The sequence below is a fragment of the Perca flavescens genome, chromosome 2 (genome assembly GCF_004354835.1).
Source record: "Perca flavescens isolate YP-PL-M2 chromosome 2, PFLA_1.0, whole genome shotgun sequence".
Lineage (NCBI taxonomy): Eukaryota > Metazoa > Chordata > Actinopteri > Perciformes > Percidae > Perca > Perca flavescens.
Genome location: NC_041332.1, coordinates 18038045 through 18062850, shown reverse-complemented (window position 1 = coordinate 18062850; position 24806 = coordinate 18038045). Strand labels below are relative to the sequence as shown.

General features: G+C 39.2%; 1 protein-coding gene across 1 annotated transcript in view; it reads right to left on the bottom strand.

The window, feature by feature from the left end:
* tusc3 (tumor suppressor candidate 3) overlaps positions 1–24806 on the bottom strand; it is an 83523-nt gene that overhangs the window by 18959 nt on the left and 39758 nt on the right. The window contains exons 3-7 of the mRNA XM_028605942.1: positions 22547–22664; positions 21025–21165; positions 19367–19507; positions 18912–19001; positions 262–325 (exon numbers count right to left, since the gene is read on the bottom strand). Of these exons, the coding sequence (XP_028461743.1) occupies positions 262–325; positions 18912–19001; positions 19367–19507; positions 21025–21165; positions 22547–22664 (554 nt within the window). The remainder of the gene's footprint in view (positions 1–261; positions 326–18911; positions 19002–19366; positions 19508–21024; positions 21166–22546; positions 22665–24806) is intronic.

Below are 24806 nucleotides of genomic sequence, written 5' to 3'. Positions count from 1 at the left end.
ATGGAGAATGCACACAGATGACAAAGCCTTCGTGTTGGGAAAATAAATGTTGCGGACAGAAAAATTGGATGCTGTTTCAGACACATAAAGGTGGCTTCCTCCAGTATGTGTTGCGTGTAAGCAAATGAGGATTTTTTGCCAAAATGAGCTGTAGGACATTTTACAGATAGCTAAACTCCTCTGGATGATTTGCATTTTGCAGCACTGTGTTTGAATTTATGTCGACACATGAAACATACAAACGCATTGGTGAAAGGATACTCAGAAGAAGGATGATGTGAGACTCAGCTACAAACTGAGCCTGACTGCTGCCATGAATATAACTCTGTGGAGTGGGGAAAGAGAGGGAGAGAGAGACAGACAGACAGACATATTAGTTTAACATTGTTTATTTCAATTGTGAAAAGGTCACACTAGGTTACATCCTCAGAGGAAGAACAGTAAGGGCATGGAGGGTTGAGTTATAAATGGTGAAGAGCAGGATTGAACAGTAAAGTTGGAAACAGTGAATAAAGAAAGAGAAAATCATTAATAATTAACCTTTTGTGACAAAACTCTTCATTGTACATAGGTACAGAAAGAAAGACTTGCTATCTTCTTACGGCTTATGAACCTGGCTTAAAATGATGCCCAACTAAACAAACCTGAATTTGGTTGTAGCCAAAATAGCATCCAGTTCCTGGCTTAATCTTATATTTGCTTAATCATGAAGGAGATCTAGAAAAGAATGGCCAGTACCTTTTCCTCCATGGATATGTATTTTATGCAGCATGGCAGCAGCAGAATAACACAAAATCCTTTCGTGTTATTGTTTATTTTTATTACCTTTATTTAATGAGGAAGACTCATTGAGATTAAAAATCTCTTTTTGAAGAGTGTCCTGGCCAAGACAGGCAGCAGTACAACCACACATACGTACAAACACAAAGAACACAAAAACACTTAAAACAAAAAACAACTGAACCAGCAAATCCCTCAAAGTCAACCACAATCCTAAACACATCAGGCAAAACATCTACAGTTAGATGTGGCTGCCTCCAAGTCAATCAACATCCTCAGCGACCAATGAAACCAGCTCGATAAGTTTCATGGATTTCTGTAAGTTGTTCCAGGTAGAGGGAGCAGCAAACGTAAACACCTTTTTCCCAAGCTCAGTTCTAACCTTTGGAACAAACAGAAGGAAGAGATCCTGTGAACGAAGATTGTAAGTCCCAATACTATTTATACTGATATAGGTCAGAAGGTAGGAGAGAAGTAGACCTAAAATAGCCTTGTATATGAAGATATGCCACTGTTTAAGTCTCTGTGTTGACAGAGAAGGCCATCCAACATGTTTATACAGTTCACAATGGTGAGTGAGGGCTTTAAAACCAGTGATGAACCTCAGAGCTCCATGGTATACAGTTTCCAGTGCATGTACATGTTGAGACTAAGCATGCATCTATAAAACATCACCATAGTCAAGTACAGACATAAAAGTGGCAGCAACCAGCCTCTTTCTAGATTTGAACGAAAGGCAGGATTTGATTCTGAAATAAAAACCTAGTTTAAGCTTTATCTTTTTGCTAGCTGCTGAATATGAAATGTAAAAGAAAGAGATTCATCTATTAAAATACCAGGATATCTGTACTTAGAAACACATTGTGTGTGTGTGTGTGTGTGTGTGTGTGTCTCGTATCCACAAATGATTTTGTCAAATGTAAAATAGGAATGTTAATTTTGTGTGTGCGCATATCAGTTTGTGAGTCATAGATGATTTTTCCCATGTAGTGCGTAGGTGTAATGTGCCACATTCTCACTGAGTGGGCAGAGAAAGGTCAATCTAACCCTACAGGAACACTCACACACACAGACACGCAAAATATTGTATTAACTCACATTCACTGCCCATCCTCTTAATGCATCTTTCCAGCATGAATGCTGCTTCCATATCTTTCAGAGAATAAAACTACTAGCCAAAAAACATTTTCAAACCGTAGGAACTGTTTCATAGTTCTAAGAGTCCAGTGTTTCCCACACACAGACTAATGTGTGGCGGTGCGCCTCACTATCAACACCGGCCGCCGCACATTGTGTTTCGTTATATATATATATATATTCTTTTTTTTACGCTATTTAAAACACGTTCAGCTGCATTTCCTTAACACATACACACACACACAGCTCCTCCCACCGTGCACACAGTGTCTGTCTCCATAAGGAGAGAAGACGGCTGGTGAAATTCACAAGTTCACGGAAGGTTGGCATCTCGTTAACACCTTTACACAATCACACATTAAAAAGTCCAATAAAAATATTTTATATTCTGAATACAATGTTGTCAGTGTGTTAATGTTGGAGTCCCAACCCGACTCTTAGCAAACAAGCGATTGTGCCTGCTTTAGAAAGTTAACTAGTCACAAGTTTGCGGTAAAATGCAGTTGGCTTGTCGAGGTCAAAGCACTATATAGCAGCTGTGAATCAAATAAATGTAGGCCCATTATAAATAATGTAATGTCATTTTTTACTCTTACACTGAATGTTTACTGCTTCAATCCAGATGAGTATTGAAAAGTATTTTCCGCGACTGAAAAAGGCACGTGTTGAGCCAGAGAAGAAAGAGTGGAGAAAGAACAGAGCAAAGGAGAGAGGCATGCTGATGAGGGCGTACTCTTTTTGTTAAGACTGTGATGGGCATGGGCCTCGTAGTTAATTTATTGAATTAATGTGCACAAGCAGCGACCAGCTGTGAGAGTTTACCGTCCTTGTGTTTTGGAGCCTTGGGTACTTTTATCATGTCTGTCTATTGTCTATGTTGTTTGTAAAATGTGTGTCAAGATGGATGGATGGATGTCAACTGCAAACCAAATCAATCTAGGAGTAAAAAATAGGGTAAGTAGTCCAGACCGGTTCTATCACAAGTCTTTCCTCCCAAAACAACCCCACAAGCAGCCTACCTCTAGTAGCTGTAGTAATTATAATGGTAGAGTATGGTAAAGGACAATGTAAGGTGACGTATAAAGAGTGCTAATGTCTGCATAGGGAGCAGGTCAGAGTAGATGGGTGGGTCAAACAAACACAGGATTTTCACTCAGGAAATCGCTGTTCAGGCCCTGTGTTAACCCAAAAGTCACTATTGACGTAGTTGAACTAAAGTACACAAGTAAACTTGTAAGTTAAGTATGTAAGTATGTGAAGGTCTTTGTCTCCACGTAACTCCATCATGTACTTCCGTACGGAACTGAAGTTTTAACCCAAACCACCATCGTTATCTAAACCCAACCAATTAGTCTTGTTGCCTAAACCTAACCAAACAGTGACGTTTCATCGACGTTAACTACATAAAACTGCAACCCTTATATTTAGGAATGAGGACGTAATGATATTCTGCCACCGGTTGGATCGCTAATTTAGGAAATGCTTCTGTGGGTAATTTTAGAGGGTAGGAAAAAAAGACCTATGTGGTTGTATGGGTTGGAGGGTTAGGGTTAGGGTGACCTGTTGCATATGAGTCATGTAGAGATACTCCATAATGTGAATGAGGCCCATTAAAGGAAAACGCTCATCCCCAAAGTATTTTGGTATAGTTTCTGTCTTTGTCTATTTGTCAACCTAAATGAACTGAAACCAACACTGAGCTCAGTGCACAGTTGGTAACACAAGAAGAGGACCGCAGGGGGCTGGCCCAACCAAGCAGATGAGTGACAAACACTGCAGGGAACAAGTGGAGTGATGGCAGCAACAATCCTACCAATTCTTTGAATGTTAGTAGTGTGTTTTGGCTGCGGCAGTGGGGGCCGCAGGTGGTGCCTATAGGTAGTGCCGAAAAACCCCTGACCCTGTGGTGAAAAAGTTAAAACAGATTTAACTTTCACGCTGTGGTGGCCACAAAACAATGGACTGGAGTGTAACATTATGTTTCACATGTAGTCATTCAATGGGGCCTTGCGCAACAGTATAAAACCCACCGTTTTGATAGACCTTGTTAGTTTTTGAAAGTAAATGTTTGTTTGTTTGTTAAATGTTTTTAATATATGGATGCTGACAATCACTTGTAGGACCCAGCATACTAGCAGCATGGCTAATTGCTAGTACCATCGGGAACAAAATGGAAACAAACGGGCTACGCACCAACACTGCCGCACAAACCTGCCTATGTCTAAGGCCTGCATCTTTTTCTTGTTGAATGGCAACCGAAGGGATTAGCAGTACTTAAATTCCCGAGACCTAAAACAAATAATTTACCTATACTACCTGTGCCATGGTAAAATAAGAAAAGATATTATGACTTGAATCAACGACATAGAACAAATGCATCCCTTGATACACTGACCTTTGAATTCTTAAACATCTAGATATTTTTTGCAGGGACTTATGATGCAATGGCAGTGGATACTGTTGAGATTCAATTGAGGATGAGGATCAAAGATAAACTTGATGCAAGCAACCTTGAGGTAAGTACAATAATGCTAGACGCTAGTGATGCATTTATGTATTAACATACAAAAAACAATGTTTTAACAAGGTTGTTTTTGTCAAGGCAATATTTACAGCCATAATTATGGAGTGTAGTGGTGAAAGTTTTTCGAGTTAGGTGGTGACATTTATTTATTGCACTAGTATGTATCGAACCATGAATTAGTGTGCGCCATTAGACTCCTAAGGATTCTCTAAGTATTAAGATGCATAAGCACTTTACTTCAATGTGTCAATCTTCTCTGTATATATATCAGTCTGTTACAGTCAGTACACTCAATGTCTATCACACAGCCCAATGATTAAGGCTCAAACTCTGCACAAGCAAGCTTATCTGATAAGATGCTCCAATTTGACTGGCATCGCTCTGTGTGTGATGGGAGAAAAGCACAGAGACAGACAAAGGAAGACAACATGGAAGTCTTGTGGAAATGAGACAAATAGGAGAGTGAGAGAAAGGAAGTCTTTCAGTGGGTTTCACATTGTTGAATCCCAGCAGATTATTATCGTCTGGGTTTATGGCACATTTAGGGTCTGTTTTTCCACTTGACTGAACCAGTGTTGATTTCTTTCCCTATCAGACAGGAATAAGGATGGAAGGATCAATAGAAGATGACAAAGTAGAACGAGTAAAGGGTGGGCAGCTTTTTTCTTGCTTCAGTGGAGATAAATGAAGAATTTTTGCACTTGAAAGCAGAAATAAAGACGACAAAGGCTCAAAGCGGAAACAGATCCTTTTGTCTTCAACACAAACCTGTTGTTCTGCATTAAGTTGGGTTTTTGAATTGGTAACAAGATGCTTTCCTTTTTGACTGACAAACCAAGGCTCTTTTATTACCACCATGGGGAAAAAAAAGCTTTGGTTGTGGTGCCCTTTATTTGGAAGTTGGTGAGAGATTGCTTTTGGCATTTCTAATCACTCCATCAGAAACTGCAAGTGCAACTCCGTCGTATCATAAGTAATTTATATTATGTTATATTCAATGTATTAAATTAGTTAAATTCCAGGTAATTTAAATGTAAAAGCTGCTAGCACAAAGGTTGGGACACTTGTGGGTGCAACAATGGCCAGTAAATGAATGTGGAAAAACAAAAGCAAAAAAACATGTTTTAGCTTGCTCATAAAACATTCCTAATGGCATTTGGCTTTTGGACAAGCATGCACATGACATTTAGGGGAGTGACTTGGGTGCTGATAAAGTAGCATTGTTATGAAGCATTATGGTACCGTGTATGAGGTGCAGTTGTGCATTAAGATTGCCCTGTCTGTTGAAACATTTGAAAATGGAACGTGGCAGGTGTTTTTCTGGTCCTCCTTTACACTCTGGTCTAGCAATCATTTAAAATGAGAACCTTTCTTTCCTTTATCTAAGCCTATACATTCACTAATCCATCTATCCAATGCACTCAAATTGATGGCTCTGCAATAAATCCTTTAAGGGTGGACAAAGTCTTAGAAACAGCCAGGTCAACAGCATAACAAACTACAGCCATTCATAAGGACACGAGTGCTACATTGGAAAAATGTGACAGTTCAGTCAACTATCCTCTATAAACTTAAATAGAATATGATAAGGTACATAACGATATTGAACTGCATGCACTAGATTTAGCAATGTGCAACTTACTGCTAACTGTCTTTGTTTATATTGTAGTACTACTATAATATAAACTACTGAATTATGGCAGCACACCCATGCAAATGCACACAAATACAATTATTTTATCCCAGATTCAATGATCTGGCATCTTCAATAGTTCAATAACTGTACAGGGCATTGAAAGAGAAACACTTTGGGAAAATGACACAAAAGGCTAACTAACTAGCCTGTATGCAACATGTTTTTATTCTTTCATTAATAAAATTGCATACTATTTTTCAAGGCACCACTCTCTGCATGTTACCTCCTCAACATAAGCATAAACTGCAGATAGCGGCTATGAGCAAGAGCAGTGCTTGGAAGATGAAAAATTCCTCAATCCATGGTCAGGCACTTCCAATTAATCTGATGGATTAGAATGCAGGAGTTCCATTCATTAGTGTGCAGAGCTTAGAGTGTATGTGTTATGGTGTACGTAGCTATGCATGTTTATACTGAAAACCATTAAGTAAAGGTGTTTTTGTGAATGAAATAATGAAAGAAAATGTGTGTGTGTGTGTGTTCATTAGAAAGATTTAAGACATCATGGTGGTCTGGAAGTAAAAGCAGCCATAGCTCGTTGAGCGAACAGAGATTAATGGAAGCTAACACAACAGTCAAACTCTATAACTCGTTCTCTCTCTCTCTCTTACTTAATTCAACAGGTTACCTAAGCAGACACTTGTGAATAAGCCCATGAAGTCTTTGAGATGTGGTTTGGTGCTCAATATAGCCAGATATTATGCAGAAAATGACCTGTTTTACATGTATTTAAATTACAATGGCCTGAATCTATAAAGGCAACGTATAGATGGAGACAGCTTCCAAAGCTTCTGCCAACAAAATACCAATACATGCTTGTTGAAAACAGGAGGCAAGATAACTTTAACCCTTCAACATAAGGTTTATCTGGAAATTCAAAAGAGAATCTTCACTGATGTACGTCAACAAAACAGCATTTTTAGTGTCCTGTAAATGGTTGAATCACACCAACTTTCATTAGCACGTGTCTTGCATCCAACCTGTGCCACAATGGCTGAACACCTGGCAAGGGCAAGTACCAGATTACAGCCACCTCAAGATTTTCAGTACTTCACAACATTTCTTTGAAAGACTACAGGAAAACATGTCTTAAAAGTACATCTTTAAGAATAGTTGTATTTGCTGTTTGGGGTACCATTAAAGCCCTCTGAGTGTTACACACTTGAAGTGTCAAAAGTGAACTGACAACATGCAATTCCATATCACATTTCTATAATGTCAATATTCTTGGACAATTATGTGCAATAACTACTCGGTGCAATAATTAATTAGTTATATGTGCAATATATATCAGACATTATTGTAGTCTGATATGCTCCAGCCACTTGTTCAGTGTTCGCTACTTATGTTCACACAATACTCCACTAGCATTTGTACAATCCATTGTTTTAGCAACATGATCTTTTTAACCTTATCTTACTTAACTTTAACTTACATTTTTATTTCTTGCACTTTAGCTAATTTACTTTCACTTATTGACTTTTTGTTTCTTACTCTTATTTTTTTTTAACATTAAATCTGACTGTGAGCAACTGCAATTTACAACTAACAATTTATCTAAGGGGATCAATAAAGTATTCTGATTCTTTGCTAAAAGTGTTAAAGAGTAAATCCAAAATAAGGCACAGTTAAGTAAGGTAATGATAAGGTCACAGCTAATACCTGGTTTATACTTTATAGCTAAGGGCCACTTTTTACAGTAGATGTAATTAATCTGACTTTCTTGCATGACTCACTGAGTGTCATAATAATAGACTTTAAAAATAATGGATGTGGCATCGGTGGACTGCCATAGTGAAGCCAGAAGTATGCATTTTGGCCGTCGCCATCTTGGTATTTTGGAGCAAGAAGTGACCATATTTGGACAAAAGGGCAGAGCAGGGGAGGATGACGCATCTAAGCCAGTGTTGTGTATGGTTTTATGGCGATGCGCTAAGCTAAACACTAAACAGAAAAAGTCCCAGATTTTCAACCCTTTTGATGCGGTCATCAAGCGGAGTTTTACTGGGGGTAAACGCAGACCTCCGGGTAATGGTGCCGTTTGTCATGTACACAGAGCTGGTTGAAAATCGTCTCTTAAGTTATCAACTTGAAGCAACTAGCTTGGTTGGCAGAACACTTAACAGGATATTTATTTTAAAATAAATGGGACCCTAATTTACTAAATGAATATCCTGCTCTATTAAAGAAGACTTGAAACTAGCGATTGAGGCCATAAACTTGTTCGGAAAATGTTTATTGAGGTAATACATCAAGGTAGAAGTAGTGTAATTTCCCTATAGACTTCTTTAGAAACTTAGAAACCAAGACTTCTTTTTGGAGCATTGGAGTTGCCCCCTGCTGGAAATTATATAGAATGTAGGTTTAAGGTACTTCTACATTGGCTTCACTTTTCAGGCCTGGAAGTTACCGCATAATACAGCGCTGTATCATACAGCACTGCTTGCAGTGGCAACCGAATGCAAAACAGGTCTGACAAACATTGGAGCTCTACCTATTACGTACCCAGTCTGATAAGATGAAACCATTCGAACAGGGATTTGCTGAAGGGCCATTAACCAAAGTATTGTTTAAAGGTCCCATGACATGGTGCTCTTTGGATGCTTTCATATAGACCTTAGTGGTCCCCTAATACTGTATCTGAAGTCTCTTTCCCGAAATTCTGCCTTGGTGCGAGAATTATTACAGCCCCACAATGAGCTTTCCATAGTATGAACCATTTCTGTGTCTGAGGAGGAGAGAGGGGGGGGCAAGGTGGAGGGTGGGGGTGTTGCCTTGACCAACTGCCACTTTGCTCGTTTGAAAGCCATGATGTCTCTCTCTCATGGGTGGGCCAAATTCTCTGGGCGGGCAAAGCAGAGAAAGGGGAGGTAACCTTGCTCCTTATGACCTCATAAGGAGCAAGATTCCAGATCGGCCCATCTGAGCTTTCATTTTCTCAAAGGCAGAGCAGGATACCCAGGGCTCGGTTTACACCTATCGCCATTTCTAGCCACTGGGGGACCATAGACAGGCTGGGGGAACTCATATTAATGTTAAAAAACCTCATAAAGTGAAATTGTCATGCCATGGGACCTTTAAGGTTAAGAATGCTGATATTTTATTTGTTACCCTTATCAAATCTGCACACAGCTGCACGCAGAATACACGGTATGTTGATTTGTGCATGAAATGCGGAACCAAAGTTCACAAGCACGAGATCTACCCAGAAACCTTTAGCTGTACGCCTTTCGCAACACGTGCTGAGGTTAGCACAACAAGCTTTATGTGAGTCAGTCACAAATGAAAGGCCAGAACTGGAAGACCCGCCTGCAGGGTTCCTGTTCAGCTACAACAGCCATGGAGAGAGAGTTGTGTAAAAGCCAACGACGGTGTCCCCCCCTTTTAAATAGCCTCACTATGGCTCACCTTCATACATTCAGCAGGTTCCTGCTGTGGAGGAGTCTGGTACGACTTTAATCTGCTCCTGCTCCAATTAATATTATTATATTATATGCATTTACATATACACATCTCACGTTTATTATTGTATTAAAATGAGGTTGAGAACAGATTTTGACGAGACGTAGCTGTCAATGATTTCCTCAATGTGTAACAATTAGTGTGCTCCATGTCACAGAAAACATGAGAGGAATGATAAGTACCAATCAAAATGGAATAGTTGGCATCAATGGCGAGTTATGTTAACAGTGATAACACAAAGTACTGTATATGAGCATACCTTGTCCTCTTGACTTGACCATTCTCTCTCTAAAACCAAACCATTGTAGTGTTGGCTGTTAATAGTTTTGGGCCAGATAACCTTTACAAATAGCTTTATTGCAAGGTACTCTGGGTAAGAGACTCCGCTAAATACCTACAACATAAAATGAGAGCAAGATTGTGAAAGAGAAAACCAAGGGAAAGAATGACTGTTTGCAAGATGATACAGCTATACTGAATCAGACCTGTAAATTAAAAACACAACACTAGTACTGATGCCCGTTAGAGTTAAGTCACGAGTCAACTGAAAATGTTGAAAAAATTAAGTTGTATATAACAGAGTTGCCAAAAAAGCAATTTATTATTTTTTTTAAAGATAATTTTTTGGGCATTTTAGGCTTTTATTTTGATAGAACAGCTGAAGACATGAAAGGGGAGAGAGAGGGGGAACGAGGAGCAAACCTCCATACATGGGCGCCCGCTCCACCAACTGAGCCACCTGGGCTATTTTTGATAGCTTGTATTAGATATGGGGGGATTTATGCAGTACAACAGAGGGACTGTGGGCAGGTTTTACTAAACCCTTTATATGAACAATATGGTAGCCTATTTTAGGGATTCAGGTGAGGTTTTAAAACCTCATTATGTACTCACTGTTTATGCAGTTCAATGTTTACACACTCCATGGAGAGTTCAGTTTAATTACCAAAGAGTCAATTAAAGCCGTTTAAAACCTTTTTTTAAGAAAAAAATTTAAATCTGTCAATCAGTAAAATGAGGTGACTTCTCATTTTTCTCAATTCTCAATTTTTTTTTCACACACAAAGGCTTGTGACAAAAATAAATGCTGGCTTGTTCCACAGGCTGTCAAAATAAATCTGAGCAGGGAAAAAATAAACTTGCCAGTCTCTTGTTACCACTGCTGAATTTCCCTTAAGCAAGGCAGTTAACACCCAACAGCTCCAAGGAACCCTCCCAGTGGAAAACAGTTTAAGTTGTACTGGGCATGTCTCAAGTGTGGTTGTGTACGAGAGAGAGAGAGTCAGACATTTTGCTGTCCAATAGCTCGGTCACAACAGCATTGAAAACAGCAAAACCTTGCTGCGAAATCTATTTATTCCAATGGAATTGTCACGATTAGTGGATTCGCTCTAAAGCTCAGTTCAGACCAAAGATTCACGACGAGACGAGTTATAACTTGCATCTACCTGCAATGCACCGGTCTGCAGCGTTCTAAAACCTGCCAGTGCACACCAATGTGACGAGACCAGATAGTATATCATATCCATAGAAATGACTCTTTGTACTTCCGTTCTAACTTCCGACTTCCAGGCTTTTTGTAGCTGGATATATCATTTGTTGTGTATAAATGTGAATGTGGATAACGTTAGTGATAGTGAGATGCTTGCTACAGCTACATTTCTAGTGATGAAATGGCAAAAACACGTTTAATTTCTCTGATTCACTGCTTTGTTCTAGGCGCCCCCTCTCTTCAGTCATTCTCTAGCTCGTTGCACCATAGCCTACATGCTTGCGGGCGCACGTTGAGCCTCTGTCTGTCTATTCGACCAGTTAACAGTTTGTAACATAGAAAAAATATGGATTATGGACCATTTTATTTCTATAGTTTGTAGCTGACTTCGCTATTGGCTGTTGAAACAGGTGACATCCCTTGCGTTCTAAAACCAGTCTCTGTGACTTGACCAGCTGAGTCGCAGCGACACCATCAGCTGGTTTGTGTCGAGCTGAATCGGCCCAGTTCCGACCGCTGCAACTTTTCCCTGCGACGCTCTAAAACGGTTTTGTCTCATCGCGAATCTTTGGTCTGAACTGGACAAGGGCAAAGTACATTTTACCGTAATTATGCAGACAACAGACAATTTATATACAGATATCACCAGGTGACTATGGTCCAATTACAAGCACTGAGTAGGTGCATTGAACAAATCAATGATTGGATGTGCCACAAATTCCTTCAAAAAGACCAGATAAAACAAGACTAATTGTCTTTGGATCCAAAGTAGAAAGATGCAGTGCTCAGCTTAAATCTCTCATGTTAAAGACCACAAACCAGGCCAGAAATATTGGTGCATTCATGGATTCGGATCTACAATTTGATAGCCACATTAAGACACTTACAAAAATCTCTCACCTTAAAAATCTATATAGAGGTTTACTCCTCGATGCAGCGGCCACGGGTTCGACTCTGACCTGCGGCCCTTTGCTGCATGCCATTCCCCCTCTCTCTCCCCTTTCATGTCTTCAGCTGTCCTATCAAAATGAAGGCCAAAAATGCCCCAAAAACATTATAAAAAAAAAAATAAATCTATGAAGAATTAAAGGACTTGTGTCTCTGCAACAAGAGTTTTACTAGCATTTGCAACTTACAATATATGTATGCAAACTGTAAAATCTCTTTACGAGCACATGTATTTTCACACTTGCCGTTTTTTGCAGATGCAGCGGCCAGCGGCTCCCATGAGTTTCGTTACATTTCAGTTTTAATTTGTTGTCTTTTTGTATATTACAGGAGCACATAGGAGCCTGTTTCAGAGTAAGTGTAACCACACTGTGGCTGGTTTTGGCTCGCCATTATAATATATTGCAGCAAGCCAGCAACTGCAGCAAGCGTTGACTGCGTGGGGTTTGAAAAGTGTAACCACAGTTGCGACCACTTTATCGCCATTGCCCCGACTCCCTGTTACTTGAACAAGCTGCAGAGGCAATGTTGTCTCGTTCTGTCTTTATGCTGCACCCTGTTAACGTAACAGAGGCCGTAAAACTGTATTTCACACTACAATGGTTAAACTTTGCAAATAATCCACAGTTCGAATGCGTGCCAAACTGTAGGGGTGGCTTGTTAACTACTACTGTATATTCAACATCACTGACAATTTCTTGACCAATACAAATTGTATTTCAAAATTTCATAAGGTTTTGTATTCATAACACAATTGTATTATTGTACAAATTAGCTACAAGTATCACTGTACGGCAATAGTAATAGCAGTTACCTTATGTAAGTCACTCTGAAGCTGACTAGATTGAATAGAAAGAAAGAAAACTAATAATGGACTAATACATATGATAATAAACAGATTTAAAAAAAGAAGCAAATTCTCTTTTCCATCCGTGTGCATATAGCCCTTATCCTGTATATGTTTAATGGAAAAATGTTTAAATCAATAATGCTCAAACTTAGTCAAAGTTGATGGACAATGTTTCCCTAATGTAGCATTTTTTATATTAAGATGCCAGCCATATTATCTGCCCAGAGAATTCACCAGTGTTTTTGCTGCTGCTGTTTACATTCCTCCTTATGCAAATTCAAAACATGCACTACAGAAAAGCTTTTGTTTTGTTTTTCTTGTGTAGCATAAAGGGACTACAACTGCATTTTGTTGTGCCTTGAACCATACAGTATACAGTTAAAGCAGTATGAATAATTACATAATTATTAAATAAATACAATTTGAAGCAGACATAATTAAAAAACTAGTATAATTTTTCTATTCAAATAAATGAAATCACTTTGCTTGTGAATGTCTTGTCGTATTCCTTTTATTAAAGAAAAATCAAAAATTGCTGTCTCATTAGCAACTGAGATAACTAGCTTGCTAAATGACAGTCAACTAGCCTAGATAGCGTTTCTCTTTCTTCAGTAACTATTTATTTAAATATAAATTGTGCAATCCTAAAAACAAAATGCCAGGGGGATTAAAAAGGGCCAGTAAAGAGAAAGTAAACAGAATCTTGGAAAACTACAGTGGCTGTCTAGGGCTAGCCTGGCTGGCTAGCGTGTTAGCTATTAACTTGCCAGCTAGCCCTGCGAGGAGGCACTACATCACCAAACTTCTAGAACTAAATATGTCACGTGGATGAGTTTGCTGGTGTGACCAGGCCTTAAAGCTACACTGCTTAACTATTGTATATCAACAAACGTTAGTTACATTCAAGCCATTGCCGATTGAGTTGATACAAAGCTAATTAAGCCTATCGGCTCCACAAAACTCTCTCTGTATGTCTCAGTATGGCTATGTTTACAAAGTGGTGTAGTACAGCGGCATTCGTGTGCAGCAGCTCGAGTGATGCGTTTTATGTCACTGCTGAGAAAGGACAACAGCACAGCGTTCAGCTTTGGAGAGGAAGAGGACATAAAAATGACAAGATAATTACCTTTCTAAAAGAGTCCATGATTTTTAATCATCTGTGTCCTCCTTGATTCGACAGGATAAAAGCTACTAGCAACTGTGTGGAGGAGGGGTGGGGGTGGTGCGCAAACACAGAAGGCGTGTGTCATGTGGATGCGGCGACAGTGTTGTTGTCATTACTTAGAATTCCTCATTGGGGTGACAGCAACTACACACTATAGCTATAAAACTGATGAAGGCACAGTAGTAATTACAGAAGTAATTTTCAACTTTGAATTAATATTTCTATTTTTTTAACCATTTTTCTACCTTCTTTTGTCTGTAAACCAATGTGCTTTCCATTTCTCTCTTTCTCTCGCGCCTCCAGGACATGTTTAATATATGGTTCTTAATTACAGTTTTCTGGTAAAAACAATGGTTCCAATCATTTTGTTTGTGTGTGTGTGTGTGTGTGTCTGTGGGCGTGAGCATCTACTTGGTATGTGTGGAGTCAGGGAGGGATGGTCAATGTCTGCTGGTCTGAAAGAACATCCAGCCTACAGGACCATTTATTTCACTGCTTCAATTCTCATAATATTGGCTCAAAACACAGAGGAAAAACACACAAGCATTCCCTCGCTCGATCGAATGCATACACACACACAGACAGAGGTGTGCAGGTAAAGCAAAAAGTAAAGCAACACACACACACACACACACACACACACACACACACACACACACACCGTTGCCCTCTGCAAGTCAAAAGTCAACTATTTGCAGAGAGCCAATAAAAGTGACAGCTGTATTCCTTTAAAATATGAAAGGTTAGCATTAATGTAGAGAGGGCTGCTGACAACAGCCATCAACCAATCATGTGAAATCCGCTGAAAATATGGAAATGTCATCAGCCAATAGTGGGGAAATAAGGAATTGGTTGGTCATATTAAAAACCAAGAAAGAAACACTGGCTAAAACATTTAAGGCTTGCTTTCTTGAGATTCCCTTCCTTTCAGGCTGAGGCAGTTTGATAATATTATAACTTATAAAGCGTTTACCATGAAAAACTCACATAAGAAAGCTCCTTCCCTTTACTTTCTTTTCTTGACTTTCTTAATTCTCTTTCGACCTTTCCTCCCTTCTCATGCAGCTCAAAAGTTGTTCAGCTGTGTGTGTGTAACTTTTGAATAGTTTTCTTTTTTTGGGTACATGACTTGTGTGGGTTTGGTCCGTGTGTGTGTGTGTGTGTGTGTGTGTGTGTGTGTGTGTGTGTGTGTGTGTGTGTGTGTGCGTGCGTGCGTGCGTGCGTGTGTGCGTGTGTTTGAGCAAAAATGAACTAGCAGTATTTCTTGGCTCCACAGTGAGACGCTCACTACAATTTCATCTGCTTGGTTGTGCCATTCGTCAGTTGACAAATCCTTTCAATATAGTCTACCTGGCCTCGCTCGCTCATCATTTTAAAGGAATTACACTGTCTGGGGAGAAAGGGCGATAGAGGAGAGTGGGAGATTAGAGAGGGAAGTGAGAGGAAGTAACACGAAAAGAGGAGGGAAGTAGAACAGGAAAGATAAGGCAGGTATCTTTTCAATACCATCTGCCCAGTTCAAGCAATTCACTGTCAGAAGAAGGCAAGAGAAAAAGAGGGATTTAAAGCGAGCATAGATGGGGAGGATGAAGGTGGAAAAGGTGTGAAGGTAGAGAGGAAATAAGAGAGATGATGGCCATTTACACAAGATCTAATGAAGCTATCTCTGTAGCTATTTTGGTTGAGTGGCTACAAAAAAAGCTATCTGGCCTAGAAGCTGAAGAAAACGTGGTTGGGTTAAAGCATGTATGTCACTGGGGTCATCAATGAGGCTGTTGCTGTTAAACAGGAATGATTAAGGTTAGGCTATGAGGCCTAGGAGGCTAGGCCTGTAGGAGGCTTAACAGGAAGTAATAACAAAACAGAGAAAGCCCTCAATAGGTTTCAAGGCACTCAATAATAGGTTTGCATACACTCAGTGGTCCCTTTTTTAAGTATGCCTGTACAAACTAATGCAATCCAATACAACAGCCCTGCCGTAACATCTATCTTTATGAAGCTCATCATTTTCAGTTTATGGGGACATTTTTGGAAATGTATGTACGTATTGGATTGCAGTTGACTGTACATGTGTACCTAATAGAGTGGACATCGAGGGTAGTTCACATAATATCTAGTCTCGCTTTGCCAGACCCTCCTCCAAAGTGCTGAAGGAGGGTCTGGCTACTCCACATAGCATTCGGATATGGGAGGAAAACGTGCTCTGGTTTAATGGCATTTCTTTAAACCAATCAGAATTGTCATGGGCAGCGCTAAACTCCGCACAGAGCCGCTGCAAAATAGTCGTGCGAGAGAAAACTCAGATTAGACTGTTAGTCTAGCTAGCTGTCTCAATTTACCCTGCAGAGATCTGAGGAGCAGTCAACAATAGACCTCATTAATCCACCAAATTTAAAATTCCAACACAAAGAAAGCGGAAGGAAACGGAAAAAACATGCATCCGGTGGAATTTCCTGCAGCAATCATGAAAAGAATATGCATTTGATTATAAAATAAGCACATATTTAAAATGTGATATACATCTCTCTTGGTTTAATTGAATAAAAATAAAAAATAAATTGTTCAGTATTGTTAATATGTTTGCTAATAGTAGTCATGAAACTATATAATGTCACAGTTCTTTAGGTGTTTAGCTTTACTTTTTTTTCTGCAAACAGCCTAGCTGGCTATCTAGCAAGGCACAGGTGGCTGTGATACAATGTTATCTATTACCATAATATTACCTGGATCCACACTGTACGGACATATCTTCTTATTTCATCAGGTGAAAACTGAACTTACTGGGTAGACTAGTAGCCTCCCAACTTCCAACAGGGTAAACAGTGGGAAATCTGCCAGCTCTTCAGCCTTTCTCCTGCTAACTGGTATAATTAGTTTTCTGCATGCTCAGAGATAAATCTTTTATGACCTGTGCATCTGAATCAGATGCCAGTGGCTACTGTTCCCCACAGTTAGGGAATACATGTATGTCTTTGTCTAAAATGCTGTTTCAACACTTCACTATGTCAAAAGCTTTAATGCCCTCGTCGCTCTGCTAAACTCAAACAAAAGCCAAGAACAAGAGAGGAAGAGAGGACAGAAGCAGCAGACAGGTAGGAATGTTTCAAACTAGCTGACTGCACTTCATTTTTATGAAGACTATAAGATGGTATGAGGACAGACAGAGATGTGAAAGAGAGAGGAAGAGAGGACATAGAGAAAAACAGAAAGCAGTAGGAGGGGAAAGGGGAATTAGAAGGGAAGAGAATTAACTGATGAGGAGAGAAGGACAGTGCAAGTAGAAGTAATTCATTATAAATACAGGAAGGGAGCTGAGACTGAAAAGAATAAAATACAGGAGATATATATATATAAAAATACACAAGTGGTTCAGAAGCAAGAAGGTGGTGAAGAGAGCAGAGTGGAGAGATAGGAAAATAACAGGGGAAGAGAAAGATGGGGTGAAGGCTGGGAGCTACAGTTGGGAGCTACATAAGATGAGGGTGCTATTTGTTGTCAAACAGAGTGAAAAATGACAGAGAGCCAACAAGGCCTGACAAATGGAGTTCCTCTTACATAGAACAATTGAGAGGGAGCCTACCGTATGGAATCAAGGATGGGAGTTATTTTCTTTTGACATAATGAGAGTGTGTTGGTGGTGGCGCAGTGGATATGAAACCTGCCTTTGGTGTGGGAGACCTTTGATTCCCACTGCGATACATCAACCAATGTGTCCCTGAGCAAGACACTTAACCCCTAGTTGCTCCAGAAGCGTGCAACCTCTGACATATATAGCAATTGTAAGTTGCTTTGGATAAAAGTGTCAGCTAAATGACGTGTAATGTACTCTGTTGTGTGTTTGTGTGTATTCTCTAGGAGTGGTGGCTACAGGGAAAACCAATTGACTTTTCTTACAACAACACTGCTTCGTATACCTGGGGTCTGTGACCCCATGCATCCCTCACTGTGGCAGGGTTTCTGTCCATGTGTGTGCAAATGCACGTCACGTACCAGATGGCATAATATTGGAGACACATAGCCTTGTTTTTAAGGTAAATTTCCTTTACTCTAGTCCTCTCTCCCTCTCGCTCTTCTATCCCTCACTCACTCATCTCATCCCCTTCTCTCCCTCCTCCCTCATTTTCTCTCATATTGTTATTTCAATTTCACACTTGAGTGAACAAACTTAAATGATGACTAGCAAAACTGTATCTGGAAATGCTGTGTGTGTGTGTGTGTGTGAGACTTTTAGGACACGTATTGGTAATAAGTGGCAGCTGTCCGAAAAACAGTAACTGTATAAAACACACGAGGTGAGAAAAAAGAAAGAAAGAAACTCTCTGCCCCTCTAGTTCTATTTGCCTGGTCCAAGATGACTCTAACGTGTCTCTAAGGTGATATTAACATAGTACGACTGCTCCCAGCTGTCCAGTAACACACACACACACACACACACACACACACACACACACACACTGTCCCAGCGGTGACCTGTTAGCAGGTGGCAATGGTACAGAGTGCATCTTACTCAGGGCCAACACCCTTACAGATGTTCCTATCATGGATCTAATACAGCCTTACTCACCACCCTGTAAAACAGATCCATCTTAACTCATACAGTATAGTTTTTTTTTTGCTAAAAACACACACACAATTGTAAAAAGAAAACAAATGATAGAGAGCAAGGAAGAAGGAAGGATGACAACCAAAGAACAAGGAAGGGAGGAAAAACGGGGAGGCAGAAAGGAGGGCTACAGAGTAATGGAAGGTTGGACAAAAGAACAAAAGTGGAAGGATAGGACGAAGGAACAAGAGAAACAAATGGATCGATGGATGAATGCATGGTTATATAGACAGGAAATGCTTTTTGATTCATACCACTTGTCCATTCTGGGGGTTTTTGTGGGCGTAGGGAGGACCTCTGATGTGATTCCACATCTGACCGGATGTCATCGCAAAAACTACACACTATCACAGAGAGAGAGAGAGAGAGACAAAGACAGACAGGAGAGAGTGAGAATTAAACATTAGCGTTGAGGTTCTACTTTTATTATCATGGTTTTTAACTGAGTTTGTGTGAAATTTATCCTTTTCAACATATGACTGTGAGACATAAAAATTCAAGTGTGAGCACAAAATTCTACTAATGAGGTGAGATTACTTCACTTAATTTGTTTCCTGAACAGTTTCCATTGGCACACAGTGTGTCCCCGGTTTGTGAAGGCGGACATTTTTGGCAGAACATATATTGAACTTCTCACAGTGGATTAAAAGGTTCCCACCTAAAACCCAATGTGTGTGTGTGTGTGTATAAATATATCAGTGTGTCATACCAGTGCAGCCATAGCCCATCCAGTCTTGTTGTATATGAATTCCAAGTTGTTTCTCCTCAGATAAAGCAGTCCTCCAACCAGTGACACTAACAGAGCCAAAGCAATAGTGCCTGAATAATTAGGAGGACGGAAGACACGAATCTGGACGGACAGAGAGAGAGAGAGAGAAAGATAGAGAGTGAGAGATGAAGAGCATATAACATTCATATTTTACTGAAAATATCACTGTGCAATTGTATAAATGTATAAATATATTGATTAATTATCTCAATGCAGTGCATATTGTTACATTACTATCCTTTATTCTTCCTTTTCTTAGTTTGAACCAAGAAATATGTTTTCTTGGCTTGACCACAACTGAATTAAGAAACTCTAATCTATTCATCCATTCATTTTTTAAAGATTTCTTTTGGGGGGCATTTTTAGGCCTTTCATTTTTATAGGCCAGCTGAAGACATGAAAGGGGAGAGAGTGGAAATGACATACAGCAAAGGGACACAGGTCGGAGTCGAACCCGTGGCCGCTGCATCGAGGAGTAAACCTATATATGTGGGCATGCGCTATACCAACTGAGCTACCCAGGCGCTGAAACGTACATTTTGTAACCCCATCAACAATCTTTTCCTAAAGCTAACTGTCCCGCCTTTGAGTTAGATAGGCAAGGAAAATGGCTGAACCGATTTCATTTTCAGTTCCTCCATCACAACAATTGTATTCATCTCAATATTTTTTGATCAGATATCTGTCCTTTCTTTTTTCCTTTTCTGTTCTGTTGTTAATTCATGCTTTAAAGTCACATAGAAGGGCCTGAAAGCTAGCACCTAGTCTGAGTGCTCCCCATCACCCTCACTGAAAGGCAGCTTTTTGAATCCAGATCCATCAACAGGATGTCAGTAGCACACTGTCTGCCGATACTTGGCTGACAGGTTGTTCAGGGAACAAGAAATTGGAAGTCAGACGGTTGAAGGTTTGATCTTCAGGTGTCATCAACTTAAGTGCTTCCAAGCAAGGGCATCTAAAACCCACCTGGATGTGCAGCACCGTGTTCCTATGACATGGTCAATATTGCATCTCCCCTGCAAAGACTAAGGATACCTGTAGACATAACCTGTTTGGTGAAAAGTAAACTCTGGTGGGTCTGCCCATTTGGATTAATTTAAAAGAGTACTCAACCAATTTATCATTGCACTGCTAAAACATTCAGCAGTACTCCCCAAGGCTTGTACACAGACTTTGATGTGTAAACTCGACAGAGTTCCTTTTAGGCTGAAGTAAAATCTGTCAATCAAATGCTGTTACAGACAACCCAACCCTACTGAGACTGCCTGAAAAGGTGGGTCTCTGACCACCTCTAAGCAGATTCTGCTGCAGTGAGTTTGTGGTGCAAAAGCGAAGCAAACTCTTCACAAGACTTTATTTATTTTTTTATTTTATATTTTAGGACTCCGGCATCAATTGAATGCTTTTTTATTTAAAATTGGATACATTTTCCTTTTAGGTTAAACTATTCTTCAGGGGTCAATTTTAGTAATATTTTTAGATTCCACTATGTATACAGGAACTTTATTGGGGTTGTATGTACTGTACAAAATGCACATCTTTTTGCAAATGTTTGCAGGTTTCTTGTAAATGTGCGTGTATGAATGTGTATGTGGTACCTGAACATCTGTGCGGTCTGCAATCCACTTGGCCAGCTGCTCTGAAGCAAAGCCAATCCTTTGCAGGTCAAACGTATCAGCTCTCTTGGGCTTTCCCTTAGCTGGGAAATGCATGAAGGTTGGAGCGCTGTTCATGTTCAACTAGAGAGAAAGAATAAAATGAGGGTAGGGGGTATAAAGGTAATGTCCTCTCTGACTTGCTTTTTTTTGCATTTCAATCAATGCTTAAACAACGGGATCATTCTAGGAAACTTTCATTTCCTTCCTCTATCTCACTTGATTCATGTTTCACGCCTATTTAACTCCAAATCTCCCTACAATTTTCAACAACAATAACTGGTTTACTCTGTCCTGTTTTCCCCAAGACACCTGGAGAACAATGGAGAGGAGGGGAAAACGAAGGAAATAAGCACAGAAAAGGAAGACAGAAATGAGAGGAGAGTCATTATGCAGATTTTTATTAGTTAGCTGATGGATTTGCAAACATAAGCATACATATTTGGGAGAACATGTAGGTCTAAACCTCCTGTAGACATCAATGTCACTGTACAGCAGAGCCTGTAATTTGTGTCCACTTGTCCACTAATAGAAGCCTTTTGGCTTGTATGCTTGCTTGTTTGTCCTTCCAAATAGGGTGTGCCCATGTGTGTGGATGTGTGCTATTTCAGTATTAATTGTATAAATATTCTGCCCATGTATGCTTGTTCGTGTTTGTACGTGCCCTTTGTGTGTGTCCTTGTACACCTTTCTGCCTTTGCAGGATGTTGTGTCATTGTGTCTTTCTGTGAGCATATATGACTTCTTTTATGTGTACTTTTTGCATTTTCCTTGAAGGTTTTCTGTAAGGTTATTTGCTTAGAGAGCAACAGGATTTGAGAGAAGCAGAGACTGTGAAAGACTGTAGGCCATATGTGGCAGAAAACTGTCTTTGTCTAATACTAGTTTAACACAGTGGAAAGGTGGAGGGGGATTTGTAAGGGGAGAGAGAAGCCATTTGCATGCTATGATATTAGCCCAGACTCTTGATCTCACGATGGCATCTCCCTTTTACAGTGAGTTTTCTTTTCTTCTATTTTTCAGCCAGAGCAACCAACATAGGGTGTTTCACTACCTATTTTCATCAAGCAAATTTATCTTCAGCATTCTGGTAAGTATTATGATAAAAAAATAAACCTATTCCAAAACAAAGTAAGTATCCCTAGGTGTCAAAAATGTATTTGTCTTTTAGCTTTGACATTAAATAAAAATAAAAAAAAAGAAGCCAACGGATTTTAAACTCAAGCTACTGCAGTTGCAACAAGGGAGAGTGGTGCTTTCTGTGGCTTTCACGCTACTGTGTTTCATTAAAGTCATGCGTTGGGTGATGATGAGGGACTCACATTATGTTAGAGAGGAAAAAGGGGTGTTATATACAAGCAGAGGGATGAGGAAGGAATGGAGGAAGAAAAAGAAAGAACACAAGGTGCAACTTTTGGATAAATAAAATTGGCATTGATAATACTCTACGTAAATAACTAGTTACCTGTTGGAATACATCAGCTCCCTCATCGTAGTCCACTACTGTGAAGAAGAGCTTGTTGGAAAATGCCGATGAGTAACGCCACGAGTTTGCCAGGACCTGGTACTCCTCATTTGCCTGCCTAGAAGATGGCAATGAGACAGATCGAAGGAATGAGAAACAAATATCAAGAGACACCAATTTTGTATTATGTTTTGCAAACCTAGAGGCAGGTGATGCAAGTAGACTAGAACCAATACTGTGGCAGCCGAAAGATAAAGTATTGTATAGTTGGTATTTGTTAGTTTGTAGTTAGTGCTTAGTTAGCTTTTTTTCTCTATTTATTAACATGATCTTTTAATCCTACGGAAGGTAGTAAATTTGATTCTGACAAGCCACAGGCACAGGCACTGCACAAGGGATGGAATTAATGCATTTATTCATAAAGAGACAAATAGGGGTATAAAAAAGGAGGACAATATCACCAGAAAAATCACAAATAGTGACCTCAAAAACAGAAGATCGAAAAAGAGAGGTAGTAACCAAATGTGAAATAAGAAAAGTAAAAAGTACACTAGATCCTTGGCAGTGTGTCTCTCTTCATCACATAGTGGACTTCATGACATGTGAACACATTTTCATTTCTCTCTTCCCGAACCTGATTTAATTCAAACGTAGCTTAATTAAGGTGTTATTTTAACCAGCCATGGTTAATCCAGCCTATCAACTTATCCTCCTACGTGACAGAATAAACACTAAAATGAAAAAAGAGGCAGTCTATTATTGCACACTCTTCCTTGTGTCTGACATCAGCTATAGGTCTCTTTCCTTCTACTAAACTTCATTCTGACATTGAGTCCTATGTCAACTGCCTCTTGTGTTGGCTTTAATTAGTGTGAAATTGTCTGCCAGGATGTGTTATTTGTGGTGATGTTACAATGTTATCTTTGCAGCTAATGTTAGGATGGTGTCTTTGAAGTGTCTACCGTTTCAAAAAGTCAGCGGCGATGAAGTTGAAACTCAGGCCAGCAGACTGTCAGGGGATTAGAGTGGTGCTCATCTCTATCTGTAAACACCACTTTACTGGAGCTGGTGTCACATATGGTTTTAACTACCCTGAGAGTCCATGGTATTTAGTATTGATTTAGCTTTTCATACCTGTCCTAATAAGATTTTTTGTTTCCTTTTATTAAGAAATGTCATCGTATTGCAAACAAATCCATTACATAAGCAAATAAAACAAAATGATAAAGACAATTGTAGTGAGAATGTAAGATATTGAACCAATTGTGTTTGTGTCTTACAGCAGTGAAGTAAATCCATTATCTAAATTGTAGTATTTTAACTGAACATTACCTGATTATTTAAAAAGGACATGCAAGACGTGTAACTTAACATTACACTTTTCATTTTTAAACTTAATTTACAAGATGTCAGTCACTTATCTATTAATCATCTACATTTAACTTTTGATCATTTCTAAGTGTGTGTTCCCAAACCCTCCCAGTCTCAACTATACGATGCTCAGTTTCAAATGATCATGAGGTTTGTGTCGAATGGAAAAAAATGTCTTAAAAGATTATGTGATATAAAAAGTTCAGTCTGTTCATTTCTGTCCCATCTTATCTATTTGTGCATGGCAACCAACCATTTCAATCTAATAACAGTCACCATATCTGTCATACCAAGGCCACATAAATGAACCAGCACAACAAGTTAGGGACTTGAATTATTTAAACAAATTACAAAAACCTTTTTTAATTATTTATTTTTCAAAGTCTGTTAGTGAAAATGCTACAAATTGCTGTGAACTACAACAATAACACTTAAAATAGTATCACATTTTTGTGATACTAAATTATTTATCTACAATATGTGTGTAAGTATACTTTAAGCTGCTGTGTTTCTTGTCTTCATTTATTTATGTCTTAACTTTATTTCAAATCTTTTAGATTTTTTATTAATTTCCCTTTTGTTTTCATGTCCATCTGACAAAACAAAACAGAACTTAGAGGTGAATACAATTTCTCTGCTACAGTGAAGGATAAAAAGTGAAATATAAACAAGTGAATAATTAAAGGGAGAAGGAAAGAGTGCTTCTTTTTACATGATTACATAATGCATGACATAAAATAAAGAAACACAAATAAAACCCACAAAAACAGTCAACAATCTTAGATGTAACCTAGGTTTCTATCCCACAAAGCTAACTAGTTTTCCTTCTTTTCAATGAATTTAAGCAGAAAGATAGCAGCAGAAAAAGCCACAAAATAAGAGATAGCGA